Source organism: Macrobrachium nipponense, chromosome 46 (genome assembly GCF_015104395.2).
Source record: "Macrobrachium nipponense isolate FS-2020 chromosome 46, ASM1510439v2, whole genome shotgun sequence".
NCBI classification, from domain to species: domain Eukaryota; kingdom Metazoa; phylum Arthropoda; class Malacostraca; order Decapoda; family Palaemonidae; genus Macrobrachium; species Macrobrachium nipponense.
The window spans coordinates 27,946,783-27,962,636 of record NC_061106.1 but is presented as its reverse complement, the minus strand read 5'-3'; the positions used below and the strand labels follow the sequence as shown (position 1 = coordinate 27,962,636).

Genomic DNA, 15,854 nt, shown 5'->3' with positions numbered 1-15,854 from the left:
TTGATTAAGGCACAATATCGAAGGAATTTTTACTTTTTGTTTTACTCGGTAAAAGAAACATTTGTTACTTGAACTATATTTTTATTTTAGGATACGCAGTCAAGTGAAAATTTATTAAAGTAAAAAAAATGCATAAAATTAATAAACTAAAATCCTCCAAGTCGCTCTCCGTGTCCGTATCATTCAAATCCTGCTCTGAATTCTTCGCCATCAAGGCAGTCATATTCGTCATCTTCCAGATCTTTGATCATTTTCATCTTCATATGGAAGGTATAGTCTTGCCACCGTGGCGAGCTCTCTGGCGTGGCTTTTAAAGATCTGCCCTTATGCTAATTTTACAATAAAAACAACTGCCCGTGTTTGACAGACCTTTGAATGTCCTTGAGACAAACCCGAGGCTATAATTATAAGATTATAAGGGGTTTCATTCCAGGTACTTTAATCTCCTTCCTATTCGGCCCTGCTCGTCTCTATCTCTCCTCTCTCCCTCACTCCTCTCCTCTCTCCTCTCTCTCTCTCTCTCTCCTTCTCTCTCTATCTCTCTAATCTCTAAATCTCAGCTGTCCAAGCGAGAGGCTTTTTATGGGACAACATAGGCCCGCATTTGCATTTTCCATACCTAATTATTTTGTATACGATTGCCCTTTCTCGGCTGTGAAGTTGATGTCTATCCATGGCTGTGAGATGACCAGGAATAACTTGTAGTCGGTGTCAAAGTCACTCCACACTTCAGGACAGGCCAGGGCCAAAACTTTGCCATATCGCATTCAAGCAATATTCAGTCTTTGTTTCTTATCTATTATTTGTCAGAGAGAGAGAGAGAGAGAGAGAGAGAGAGAGAGAGAGATAATCTATTTGTATACGATTGTTTATTTTCTCACTCGTCAAACTTACTCTGTTATGCTTTATTTCATATTTCCTTGCTCACCAACTTTATTCTATACCTCACTATTAAGAAATCAAGATAATGTGGTAGAAGGGAGAACTGCCTCCAGACTGTAACAGTCAGTTATGGATTTAAAGGCACGTGGAACTGGTTGAAATATTCGCAACAGCACCAAAATGAGATGCCATGGTATAGAAAATCTGACTCCGTTTCTTGTTATTACATAAAAAAACTTTATCAATTGTGAACTTACATAATTTATCTAGAATTCTGCGTAACGGAAAAAAAGATAATATTTTATATCTGTAATGGGAGAAATGGTTTTATCTCTGTTGTTATAAATTTGGCAGATATGCGATCAAAAACACCGTGGGAGGACCAAAACAGTTGTTGTTAGTTGCCGGGGATATAAAGGTTGTGACCAGCAGACAGAAAGATTACATTTTTCCAGAGATTAAAGAGCTGAATTTTGTTTTGAAGCTATGTCAACCGCGTTAGTAAATAGGTATCATCTTCTAAAGAAATTGTTTTTCTTTTCTTTTTGCGGAAGAATCTTCAAACCATTTTGCATTTCAAAGTAATGAGAAGGAATCATTCTATTCTTCATGTAATCAGTAAAATACTTACACTAATAAAAACTAAAACTACGTATTGTATGCAAAACACACACATCATCGTTAGCTTTGCGTGTGTAAACGTTCATTCTAAGAAATTCACAGAGTAGTATAACTAACAACTGATTGGTTGGTTGGTTGGTAGCCATGGAGATCTGTTATCCAATGAATGCCCTACTGCTTCTGTTTCTAGTTTATAGACATATGCCGTGGATGGCACTAGTTTTTGAACGTTACCATGTTCGTGATTTTCTGACTGCTGACGGCAAAAATTACTCAATAATTTTCTTTATATAATTATTTCTTCGTGAAAACTAATAAATATGATTCATTTTAACTTTAATGTATAGTGGTATGAAAAATACCAGTGTGTCGTAGCGATGCGTCATCATATAGTGGTATGAAAATACCACATGGTGTTGTAGCGATACGTAATCACGAAGTACAATCCTTTTCCCGGACCACCATCCTCAAAATTTTAACGACTCTTCAACTTCAAGATCGATATGGTGAAATATATTATATAGTCATACTTATTGTTAAAATTCACAAGTTGAAACTGCAAAACATTATTATATTTTTGATTGTCATGTACATATATTTTTTTTGTTGCGTTTTTACGGAATGTTTGTTTTGAAAATAATAGCTATTAGTGAACATATGATATTAATCGTCCCACTATTTTGTTATAGGTGATCTTAGTTATCTCACATTCATTTAACAGTATTATATTAATATTTATTTAAATAAACTGTAATTAATAAATAACAATAATGAAAAACATAAAGGCAAAAAAATGTTTTTGCTGCAGTAGTGATGTTTGTTTGATTATGCATCTGACCTCACATTTCCGAAATCTGAAAAATTCCAAAAACCGAAACATCGGAATGTGTGTACTGCACATTTTTTTAAACACGCACACAATGTCTACACATTTACTGATACCCGTTGGTGAAAGACTCAAATTACAGTATTTATTCCTGAGAGAGAGAGAGAGAGAGAGAGAGAGAGAGATAATCTATTTGTATACGATTGTTTATTTTCTCACTCGTCAAACTTACTCTGTTATGCTTTATTTCATATTTCCTTGCTCACCAATTTATTCTATACCTACGATATTAAGAAATCAAGATATGTGTAGAAGGGAGAACTGCCTCCAGACTGTACAGTCAGTATGGATTTAAAGGCACGTGGAACTGGTTGAAATATTCGCAACAGCACCAAAATGAGATGCCATGGTATAGAAAATCTGACTCCGTTTCTTGTTATTACATAAAAAAACTTTATCAATTGTGAACTTATATAATTTATCTAGAATTCTGCGTAACGGAAAAGATAATATTTTATATCTGTAATGGGAGAAATGGTTTTATCTCTGTTGTTGTTATAAATTTGGCAGATATGCGATCAAACACGTGGGAGGACCAAAACAGTTGTTGTTAGTTGCCGGGGATATAAAGGTTGTGACCAGCAGACAGAAAGATTAACATATTTCCAGAGATTAAAGAGCTGAATTTTGTTTTGAAGCTATGTCAACCGCGTTAGTAAATAGGTATCATCTTCTAAAGAAATTGTTTTTCTTTTCTTTTTGCGGAAGAATCTTCAAACCATTTTGCATTCAAAGTAATGAGGAATCATTCTATTCCTTCATGTAATCAGTAAAATATCTTACACTAATAAAACTAAAACTACGTATTGTATGCAAAACACACACATCATCATTAGCTTTGCGTGTGTAAACGTTCATTCTAAGAAATTCACAGAGTAGTATAACTAACAACTGATTGGTTGGTTGGTTGGTAGCCATGGAGATCTGTTATCCAATGAATGCCCTCTGCTTCTGTTCTATTTATAGACATATGCCGTGGATGGCACTAGTTTTGAATGTTACCATGTTCGTGATTTTCTGACTGACTGACGGAACAAAAATTACTCAATAATTTTCTTTATATAATTATTTCTTCGTGAAAACTAATAAAAATATGATCATTTAACTTTAATGTATAGTGGTATGAAAAATACCAGTGTGTCGTAGCGATGCGTCATCAATATAGTGGTATGAAAATACCACATGGTGTTGTAGCGATACGTAATCACGAAGTACAAATCCTTTTCCCGGACCATCCTCAAAATTTTACGACTCTTCAACTTCAAGATCGATATGGTGAAATATATTATATAGTCATACTTATTGTTAAAATTCACAAGTTGAACTGCAAAACATTATTATATTTTGATTGTCATGTACATATATTTTTTGCGTTTTACGGAATGTTTGTTTTGAAAATAAATAGCTATTAGTGAACATATGATATTAATCGTCCCACTATTTTGTTATAGGTGATCTTAGTTATCTCACATTCATTTAACAGTATTATATTGTAATTTATTTAAATAAACTGTAATTAATAAATAACAATAATGAAAAACATAAAGGCAAAAAAATGTTTTTGCTGCAGTAGTGATGTTTGTTTGATTATGCATCTGACCTCACATTTCCGAAATCTGAAAAATTCCAAAAACCGAAACATCGGAATGTGTGTACTGCACATTTTTTTAAACACGCACACAATGTCTACACATTTACTGATACCCGTTGGTGAAAGACTCAAATTACAGTATTTATTCCTGAGAGAGAGAGAGAGAGAGATAATCTATTTGTATACGATTGTTTATTTTCTCACTCGTCAAACTTACTCTGTTATGCTTTATTTCATATTTCCTTGCTCACCAATTTATTCTATACCTACGATATTAAGAAATCAAGATATGTGTAGAAGGGAGAACTGCCTCCAGACTGTACAGTCAAGTATGGATTTAAAGGCACGTGGAACTGGTTGAAATATTCGTCAACAGCACCAAAATGAGATGCCATGGTATAGAAAATCTGACTCCGTTTCTTGTTATTACATAAAAAAACTTTATCAATTGTGAACTTATATAATTTATCTAGAATTCTGCGTAACGGAAAAGATAATATTTTATATCTGTAATGGGAGAAATGGTTTTATCTCTGTTGTTGTTATAAATTTGGCAGATATGCGATCAAACACGTGGGAGGACCAAAACAGTTGTTGTTAGTTGCCGGGGATATAAAGGTTGTGACAGCAGACAGAAAGATTAACATATTTCCAGAGATTAAAGAGCTGAATTTTGTTTTGAAGCTATGTCAACCGCGTTAGTAAATAGGTATCATCTTCTAAAGAAATTGTTTTTTCTTTTCTTTTTGCGGAAGAATCTTCAAAACCATTTGCATTCAAAGTAATGAGAAGGAATCATTCTATTCTTCATGTAATCAGTAAAATACTTACACTAATAAAAACTAAAACTACGTATTGTATGCAAAACACACACATCATCATTAGCTTTGCGTGTGTAAACGTTCATTCTAAGAAATTCACAGAGTAGTATAACTAACAACTGATTGGTTGGTTGGTTGGTAGCCATGGAGATCTGTTATCCAATGAATGCCCTCTGCTTCTGTTCTATTTTATAGACATATTGCCGTGGATGGCACTAGTTTTGAATGTTACCATGTTCGTGATTTTCTGACTGCTGACGGCAAAAATTACTCAATAATTTTCTTTATATAATTATTTCTTCGTGAAAACTAATAAAATATGATCATTTTAACTTTAATGTATAGTGGTATGAAAAATACCAGTGTGTCGTAGCGATGCGTCATCAATATAGTGGTATGAAAATACCACATGGTGTTGTAGCGATACGTAATCACGAAGTACAAATCCTTTTCCCGGACCATCCTCAAAATTTTACGACTCTTCAACTTCAAGATCGATATGGTGAAATATATTATATAGTCATACTTATTGTTAAAATTCACAAGTTGAACTGCAAAACATTATTATATTTTGATTGTCATGTACATATATTTTTTGCGTTTTACGGAATGTTTGTTTTGAAAATAATAGCTATTAGTGAACATATGATATTAATCGTCCCACTATTTTGTTATAGGTGATCTTAGTTATCTCACATTCATTTAACAGTATTATATTAATATTTATTTAAATAAACTGTAATTAATAAATAACAATAATGAAAAACATAAAGGCAAAAAAATGTTTTTGCTGCAGGAGTGATGTTTGTTTGATTATGCATCTGACCTCACATTTCCGAAATCTGAAAAATTCCAAAAACCGAAACATCGGAATGTGTGTACTGCACATTTTTTTAAACACGCACACAATGTCTACACATTTACTGATACCCGTTGGTGAAAGACTCAAATTACAGTATTTATTCCTGAGAGAGAGAGAGAGAGAGATAATCTATTTGTATACGATTGTTTATTTTCTCACTCGTCAAACTTACTCTGTTATGCTTTATTTCATATTTCCTTGCTCACCAATTTATTCTATACCTACGATATTAAGAAATCAAGATATGTGTAGAAGGGAGAACTGCCTCCAGACTGTACAGTCAGTATGGATTTAAAGGCACGTGGAACTGGTTGAAATATTCGCAACAGCACCAAAATGAGATGCCATGGTATAGAAAATCTGACTCCGTTTCTTGTTATTACATAAAAAAACTTTATCAATTGTGAACTTACATAATTTATCTAGAATTCTGCGTAACGGAAAAGATAATATTTTATATCTGTAATGGGAGAAATGGTTTTATCTCTGTTGTTGTTATAAATTTGGCAGATATGCGATCAAACACGTGGGAGGACCAAAACAGTTGTTGTTAGTTGCCGGGGATATAAAGGTTGTGACCAGCAGACAGAAAGATTAACATTTTTCCAGAGATTAAAGAGCTGAATTTTGTTTTGAAGCTATGTCAACCGCGTTAGTAAATAGGTATCATCTTCTAAAGAAATTGTTTTTCTTTTCTTTTTGCGGAAGAATCTTCAAACCATTTTGCATTCAAAGTAATGAGAAGGAATCATTCTATTCTTCATGTAATCAGTAAAATACTTACACTAATAAAAACTAAAACTACGTATTGTATGCAAAACACACACATCATCGTTAGCTTTGCGTGTGTAAACGTTCATTCTAAGAAATTCACAGAGTAGTATAACTAACAACTGATTGGTTGGTTGGTTGGTAGCCATGGAGATCTGTTATCCAATGAATGCCCTCTGCTTCTGTTCTATTTATAGACATATGCCGTGGATGGCACTAGTTTTGAACGTTACCATGTTCGTGATTTTCTGACTGCTGACGGCAAAAATTACTCAATAATTTTCTTTATATAATTATTTCTTCGTGAAAACTAATAAAATATGATCATTTTAACTTTAATGTATAGTGGTATGAAAAATACCAGTGTGTCATAGCGATGCGTCATCAATATAGTGGTATGAAAATACCACATGGTGTTGTAGCGATACGTAATCACGAAGTACAAATCCTTTTCCCGGACCATCCTCAAAATTTTACGACTCTTCAACTTCAAGATCGATATGGTGAAATATATTATATAGTCATACTTATTGTTAAAATCACAAGTTGAACTGCAAAAACATTATTATATTTTGATTGTTCATGTACATATATTTTTTGCGTTTTATCGGAATGTTGTTTTTGAAAATAATATCTATTAGTGAACATATGATATTAATCGTCCCACTATTTTGTTAAAGGTGATCTTAGTTATCTCACATTCATTTAACAGTATTATATTAATATTTATTTGAATAAACTGTAATTAATAAATAACAATAATGAAAAACATAAAGGCAAAAAAATGTTTTTGCTGCAGGAGTGATGTTTGTTTGATTATGCATCTGACCTCACATTTCCGAAATCTGAAAAATTCCAAAAACCGAAACATCGGAATGTGTGTACTGCACATTTTTTTAAACACGCACACAATGTCTACACATTTACTGATACCCGTTGGTGAAAGACTCAAATTACAGTATTTATTCCTGAGAGAGAGAGAGAGAGAGGGAGAGAGAGGAGAGACGAGAGAGACGAGAGAGAGAGAGGGAGAGAGAATGGATTTATGACTCAAAGGCGTGTTATTTTTACAATTATTTTATTATCTTGGGATTCTTTTTTAATCTTGAGATTTTCTATTAAATTCTCGAGATTAGTAAGAAAATTACCGTAACTTGACTAGCAGCAGCACACATCTGAATGACTCGGCCATTAGCATGCAAACCACCAACCTTATGAACTGACGCTCTCGGAAAAGGAACTCGCATGATACATGAGATACATGACAAAACCACTGTTTATTGGTGAAAATTTGGGGGTCACATGATATGCGAGATCGCATGTTACTCGAGTATATACGGTAATATCTCCGCCTACGGAAGAGAAACTCCCGTAAACATAGCCCTCAACGACTACCGGAGAAGCCGGAATCTAAACCCGCCTTATGCGGAGAGGGAATGTTTTAGGCGGATGGATGCAAGCTCCGGGAGCTGAAAGAAGCAGAGCCCAACAAATCCCCGGAAGCTGAGGCTGAATACGCAGAGCAACCATCAACTCCGGAGGCGGACGGCTAAGAAGCGACACCCACCAACCTAAGGTCCTGGAGGACCATCTAAACCCCCCCCTTCTGCTGATGGGAACGGCCATCAGCGACAACCAGGGCGAGAGGAGCACCCAACTACTGGGGGCCCCACGTGAGGGGGAGGGAAGGAGGGCTGATGGGGTGACGATCACGTGACCAACGTATCCTCGTGAATAAAGGATCACGAGGAAAACGCAGGCATAGCCTATGTAGGCTAGCCGACCGAACATCCAACATATACATTGACAAAATAAAATCAATTACTTAAAGCTAAAAGAAAATCATGCTTTAACACGGGGGGGGGGGAAATTAAAATAAAATGTCGTAAAATATAAAACGCAATGAAGGCCACTCGATAACGGTGGGTGCAAAAGGGAAAAAACTACTTACCTACTGACAAAACGATAAGAAACGGCAAGCTGACGAAAAGAAAAAAGGGAAAATTCTCTGAATGAAATATACCAAACTTAAAATAAAAAGGGGGGGGTGGGGGGGGCGGTGGATAGACAGCGAAGCATGTAACAAAGAAACATGCTCGAACGCAGACCCCGTGAAAAACATGGAAATAATGAAAATAACAAAACATAAATGAAAACAAGATCGACAAAACAACTGCCACCCAAGACATAAATAAAATATATCTGAAATATCACAAGTTACGAGTATATAGATATATATAATATATATATATATATCTATATATATATAGATATATATATATATATATATATATATATATATATATATATATATATCTATATATTATATATATATATATATATATATATATAATATATAGTACTGAAATATCACAAGTTACGAGTAGGAAGGAAGCCCACTCGAAACTGGTACAATACAAGAGAACGGCGTAATGGCGACTCGCCGCCGCCCGCTACGGAAAAGAGACGCCTAACAAAACCCTAAATAAAGGCAAAATCACTCCCTAAATATTGAAAAAACGCGAACTAGTACTTAACTTGGGTGAAGAGGCAGATTGACGATCCATAATGATAAATAATAAAGAAACCAATGAAAAGGAACAGATAGCTTTATACGAGCGTTCAAACGCTGGGAGGCTATCGATAAGAATGACGTCACAGACTCCTTCAACAGGGTAGCTAGGTGTGACCTATGGGTCGGCTCCCCGTATTTAGGGTCTTTTGATGAGGAAAAGGCTAATTGGAGGGGTTGCTGTGGTAGTGTTTAACACTCGCCCCAGTTTTATACCGACACCTTTTATTTAGGTGAGCGAGTCAGAGACTTCTGACATGTCCAATTTAGCAGTTCTCTGGTATTATAGCAATATTTTACTAGAAATAGTGCTAAAGAGGACACATTTCACGGAGCGACACGGCTGAGCCCAGAAAACAGATCTTTGCAGCAGCTTTTTTTCATTATTTGTGGGTTACCTAACCAGATTTTGGTGAAGTATATCACTGACTTCACGTAGCCTTCAATAAGATCCAATTCAATTTTATATTTCACTACAGTATTGAATTTGCAATCAACTGATAAAACAAACTGCATTCACTACCGAACCAATAAATTCAGTAATAAAATGCACATCTGTCTTCTCAATGTTTGTTATGAGTTGAGATATGTCAGTATGATGGTACTCTGTGTACTTCAAACATTTATTGGTAAAGAATTGATTAAACATATTACACTTTCTCTGCAGAGAATTGAAAAAGTGTAACGACAGAACGTAGTAAGGAGAGAAATTGTACCATGTTTTGGTTGAGCTGGGCCTTTGGAAGAGTTGAATTTCATGACAGCTGAGAATCAGTTCCAAGCGCCCAGGAATGCTTTCCAGCTCCCGAGTTCTTAGCTCATGAGCTACTACTTTGCTTGGCGCCCAGCTAGCCTGGCTCCAACTACATCCTGGGAGCACCCGGCTCCCGATTGTCTGGTGCCAGCTCTCTCTGCATCCAATTTTTCTCTCCTGCTACTAGTCCTCTTATTTTTTATCCACCTCCTTTCCCGCCTGGCTTCCTCATTTACTTTCTATGCCATTGCCAGTCTTGTGTCTGGATTAACAGGTTAACCCTGTAATAGTGAAGGGGTGTGCATTGGTTATTCATCCCTCAGTGCTCCTAGACAAAGGTCCGTCAGATTCTCCAGCCACCAGAAAGGAGGCATGCTGAAGTCCATGGGAGTCTGTAAGGGTTTGCCTCTGGATAGCTGCCCCTCGGTCAAGCCTGTTGTCCACAGGCATAGACGGACTGCCATTGGAAAGTTTTCCTGAAGGATGTGCTTTCATTGTCATCTAGTTATATGAACTCCAGCGTGGAATAGAAGCGCCGATGGTGTGTTTTCCAATGAACATTGGCTGTTGAAGAGGAACTTTATATTATCTAGTCTTTTTCAAAGCATACAACTTCGACCAAGTGCCCAGCATTGTCTGAGCACCATCTCCTGTCCATTTGGCACCAGCTGTCAGGTAGCTGGCACCAGCCTATTAGTGACTAGTGCCAGTTCCTCGTTGGCTCAGGACCAGTTCCTTTGAAGAACGTACTGTTGTTCTTTCTCGAGCACCAGTTCTAATTGAACAGGGATCAAGACAACCGTGACTTTCATGTGGCCGGTGACTGTCCCCGATCACTGGACACAACTCTCCAGTATCAGACCAGTCAGCATTTTCTCTCTCTTCAGTCTGTTCCAACTTCATTTTTAGTTTAAGGCAAGCTGACGTTGCTTTCCGTTTAACAACTAAAGTGTCTTGGAGTCCTGTCCTATGCAGACAGGGACTGTGTTAATTTTTTTAGCTTATTGAAGAAAGCTCCCACCTCTAGCATTTTCATCTTCCCCCTAAAGTCTCCTAAAGAGTTGGGTGTAGGATTTTCATTGATAGGGAGCTAAACAAGTATCTGTTGTCTTCTCCTGGTACTTTGATAGAACTAGACTCCTTGATGATGATCTAGTAGAGATTTTTTAAAATAAAGGTTTGTCTTGATGGGCAGTAGGAGCAAGGACTTAAAGATAAAAGACTCCCAAGTGTTTACCGGGAGACATTACCTTGTTTAACCTTTCATCCTGTCTTGTGCGGTCAAGGACAGTTGAGATGTATCTTAAGTGATTTCCACTTTTCTTTGGATTCCAAAGAAGAACAGCTCTTGTGCTCATTTCTACTGTGAGACAACCAACTGCCAGAATGATTTCAACTGCTTTCAGACCGTCAGCTAATTACTACTTAGAACATTAGGGGCTCTGTTGTCCTCCAAGATGTTAGTCAGTTATACAGACTTCTGATAGTTTTGCAATTCTTCCTCTTGTTTCATCCAGTTCCAAAGTTTCCAACGCAGCCAGTATACAATGTAAATTTTTTAAGTGCTTAAGAGGTTAGCCTCGTCTCACGCTTTCCTGCAAGTTGCTGTGCTTCCATCTGTCTCGTCCGTGTTTCATCTTCCTTTGGAATGACCATATCTTTTCTCTTGAACATTCCCTTGTTGAAAGACCTTACTTGACCTCCAAGCGGAAGAGTAAGCACCACACATCTCTTGATCCAATGCTTACTAGTGGCACCCTTTCTTGGTTCCTGGCGCTGATTCCCGAACACTTGACATCTTCCAGAGTTCTCAGCACTATCTACACAGTAACAGACTCCCACCTCTGAACGTGTACCTCCTGCTTGTGGACTATTTTTCTGTTTAGAAAATTGTTTAACTGCAGAGGGAATTTGTCACTACTCTTTTGGGCAAAGCCACTGTCATCCTGTGTCCAGGCTTTTGTGTCTTTTGTGAACTTTTCTAGCTTTAATAAGCGTGCCCGATAGTATTTTTCACCACATACAGCTCCTCATGTTTTCGGTCTGTACGAGGTGTATTAGAGTCCACGCAAGTACTATTGAGTCCAATTCAGAAGCTGATCCTACAAGGATATGTTAGTACTTGCTGTCAAAAATCAGCAGGTGTCAGCAACTAGTCTACTTAGTTGTCTGTGAGTTTGCTCGCTGATTTGCCGTCTATTCTCCAGAGCAATTGGATGGAGAACATAGATATGTAGGACACTCTGCCATGTCCTGTCCAGACTCAGGAGAGTATCCCAGGTCTGTCTTACGAGACAGGATCTTCTAGTTCGGGGATCAAGGCTTCGACCTCTACAGCTTAAGTCTTCTCAAGTCCTCACTTCTCTTACATTTGTCTTCATTTTCTGTCCGTAAACATCTCTTGGTTTCCCTTTAAAGGAATGCTCGAAGGTTTTGAACACTGAGTCCAACTGGGACAGGGAAACACAGCTGGACACTTAACTCCTTGATCTAGGTTGGGGAGCCTACTCAAAGAATCGAGAAGTTTCAGGAACGTGTCCCTGGAGAAATGGAGCCTCCACGTCTAGGTCAGAGCTGAAAGGGATTTGATTAGGGCTTCAGTGCTTCTCAACTCTCTCTGTCTCTCTCCTAGACTGTGGTATCCATTTAGACAAAGACCACAGCCCTAATGTTATTACATTGGCAAGGATACTTTCTCTTTTTCTCTCCACCATCAGCGAGAGAAGTCCTACTATGGACAGTCAAAATAGTTTTCTAGTTACTAGATTTATTCAGGCCATCTGAAGTTCTGACAGATGAACCAACTTAAGAGGATAATTTAGGAGTTGCAGGTTGTGGCTTCACCATGGAATCCTTATATGGAACACTCCTAAAAGTTTTCAAATGCCCTTGATGTGGCATTGGGGCCCTATAATCAAGCCCTCGCCACCATGAAGCAGCAGCGACAGCACCTGCCTATCACTATGTTCATCAAATGGATAAAGGACCCTCAAAAGCCTCCCCAAACCCCTGAAGAAGGGATGTGACTGTGTACCTTTACTACCAGGGCAAAAGAAGACTGGATTTCTCTATAAAGGGCAGAGCAAGTCTGGGACTTTCTCTGACCCAATGAGAAGGGCCACCCTGACCTAAGGGTTGGGCTTCAGTGCCACTTGAAGACCAAGAAGTCTTGGACACTTCCAGGTGGACAAGCTTGTCATTATTTTTCATGCAAAGCCTCTCCACCACGGCCTCCATCTCACTTAGCAAAGAGAGAGAAGGATACCAGTACTGATCCAATCCCTAGAATCAGAGCCCAATCCTGGCTAACAAACCTTAAAGAGTTGAGACAGAACTGTATCTCGCCTCTTCAGAACTAGATTTGCGTACAGGTCGGCTGTCTGGTGGCAAGGTAGATGATACTCCTATCCCAGAAAGAATCGGTCTTTTCAAAATCCTGGCTACTGTAAGAGACCAAAGATCTAACCACAAGACTGTCTGGAATGCTTCCATTCTAGTCGATTCCAGTGATGCTGCCTCCAACTGCGAGAGAGAGACTCCCTCTGCATGGATATGGTCCATTGACAGCCCAGGACATAGATGTATACTGTCTGGGTCAACCCATTTTGTCAGCAATGGGCTCTAATTTTACGTAATATTTTCCCTGGCAACCCAGAGGAGGAGGAATTTTCTTACCAAAGAATTGTCTTGCCCAGAAAATAAAATTTACCAGGTCCAAGTGTAGACCATGGCAGGCCAATCATAGCCCTGGGTTCCTTCTGGGTTCCCCAAAATTGCAATTCAGGGGTGTCTGATTTCTGAGACGAAGGAAAGTTTCATTTCTCATAAGTGGAGATTTCACGACACCCACAAGTGTTGCATTATCGGCATACTGAATAATCTTGTTTTCCAGCCAACAATCATATCACTTACATACACTAGAAATAACAGACACTATCTACATATGAACGAGTTACATTCTGAATGGCTGTTATATCTTGAAATGTTTATTAGCTGGTTTTCATGTCTTAAGTACAGTATGGTATAAAGTCAGTACAGTGCTGTATTTTGTAGAATACAATACTTTATCAATACGAATGATAAAAAGACCTAAATAAATTGTGATAACTTATGTTTGGCAGAGGTAAGTGCTCTGAACACAATTTTAACTTACAATAATGTTTGTTTGTATCTTAGAAAGTTCGTAACTAGGATGTTCATAAGTAGGGTAGTGTCTTAGAGTGGAGCCATGTAGGAATGCCCACAAAATCCTAGAATGAGGGTACAGGTGGAGACAGACCTGATTGGGTATTCAGGCAGTGTAGAAAACCCACTTTCGCACAACCCCTTTAAAGGAAAATCTGGTATTAAAATGATGTTGTTAAGCAGTTTAATGAAACAGTACAAGTTGAATTTCATAGATTTTGTGTACTTGTATGGTAATTTTATTAAGGATAAAAAATTGGAACAGGAAAAAGTTGTATTTGGACACCAGTAGTAAAGAGAGAAAATGAATAAAAATAAAAAGAAAACAAAATAAAACGGACACTGGGAACTGAAATGGTTTTACATAGAATCTTCAGTACTGTAAACAGTTGGTTATACTGGACGTTGTTTTATATATGATTTTTTTTTCACCTGCTTCCTTGGCATAATCTCCCTTTGCTGTATGCATTATAAGTTTTTCCTGCTCCTCTGTCACTTGTCATTCAAGAGTTAATCCTTTAGGGTAGCTTGTGAGTCATGTCAAGCAATGAAGAGATGCTTCCCAAACTGTTGAAAGGCAATGTATTTTACTCTATACTTAAAAAATTAACCGAAGCTAATTCCCTTTCACGTTGTGGTTTCTGTAATTACAAATTAAACTTATTTTCCAGATTGAACAAGAGGAGGAAAGACCTTTAGAAAGTGAAAGACCTTTAGAAAGTAAGTCAATCAGGTCTGAAATGCTAAAGCAGCCTTTGCAGAGTTCAGAAGTGGAAGAGCCGAAAAATGAAATTCTAGAGGAGGAATTTGATGACTATGGCAAAGAAGAACGTGACTTCACGGAAGAACAGTATGAAAATAACATGGAAAAATATGAGTGTGAAGAGAACATTTTTGGAATTGACACAGAAATTTATGATGAGGAGGCATCATAATTCACAAGTGATTGTTTTCAATTATTTTCGTAATAAAAAGTTGTAAAAAGCCCCCCTAACTATTTTTATTTGCAGAGAGTGATCCAAATTCCCAGTAAAACTGATTCACTTTCTTTGTAAGGTAAGTTTTCATTTTTTTCCCCATAAAATTACAAATACTTCACTGATATAATGTCATCATAATAGCTTACTTTGCAGTTCAGAACATTTAGATATATTTTATTGCTCAGAAGTTGTAATTTTTTATGTAATTTAAATATTGTACTGTACAGTCAATAAATAAACTGTAAAGGAATATTAGATTACTGGTCCCATGAAAATAACAGAGGAGAAATTATACCAAATCTGTTATTGCTACTCATATGAGTGTATCTGTCCATTAAGGTTAAGAGAAAGGCACTGGAATGGGTCTTATAGTATTGCCTCTGACTTGCATTTTTAAGCCCAGCTTTGATAATTTACGAAAAAAAACATATCTCTGAAATGCATTTTGTTTGCCAACTAATGGCTATAATGATGGTACGATACAATCAACTGACAATTTTAATTAAGTAAACATTACCAGAATCCAAATGGTGCCTGATCACTGTGTTCATAAATAATAATATGACAGTAATGCATGAAATATAATTGCCTGCAGCATGTAAAACTGTTTTATTAGAATTACATATCATTATTCTTAATGCAATTGTATCACATATTTGACTTCTGCAAATGGATATCTGTTGGTGTAATAACCTAACTGGGGCTAAGGCAGCAGATTTTTAGGTTTCGCAGAAAACAAAGGCCAGAAAAGATTGAAGTGCTGGAAAACATTGAAAGGTACCAGATCAGAATTTGACAGCGTGCTTAATATTATAAAGTGGTTTCAGCTCCTATGTAGCAAAGTTTATGTATTTCTTGGGAGATGGTTATGGAGCAGGCCAGAAACTTCATATGGAACTAAACCTAACAAATTATTATCATTAAGATTT

General features: G+C 37.0%; 1 protein-coding gene across 1 annotated transcript in view; it reads left to right on the top strand.

Moving 5' to 3' along the window:
• The window catches only part of LOC135214835 (uncharacterized), a 234,841-nt gene extending 219,666 nt beyond the window's left edge, over window positions 1-15,175 (top strand). The window contains exon 23 of the mRNA XM_064249233.1: window positions 14,617-15,175. Within this exon, the coding sequence (XP_064105303.1) occupies window positions 14,617-14,880 (264 nt within the window). The 3' untranslated portion in view covers window positions 14,881-15,175. The remainder of the gene's footprint in view (window positions 1-14,616) is intronic.
• The last annotated feature ends 679 nt before the right edge of the window (window positions 15,176-15,854 follow it).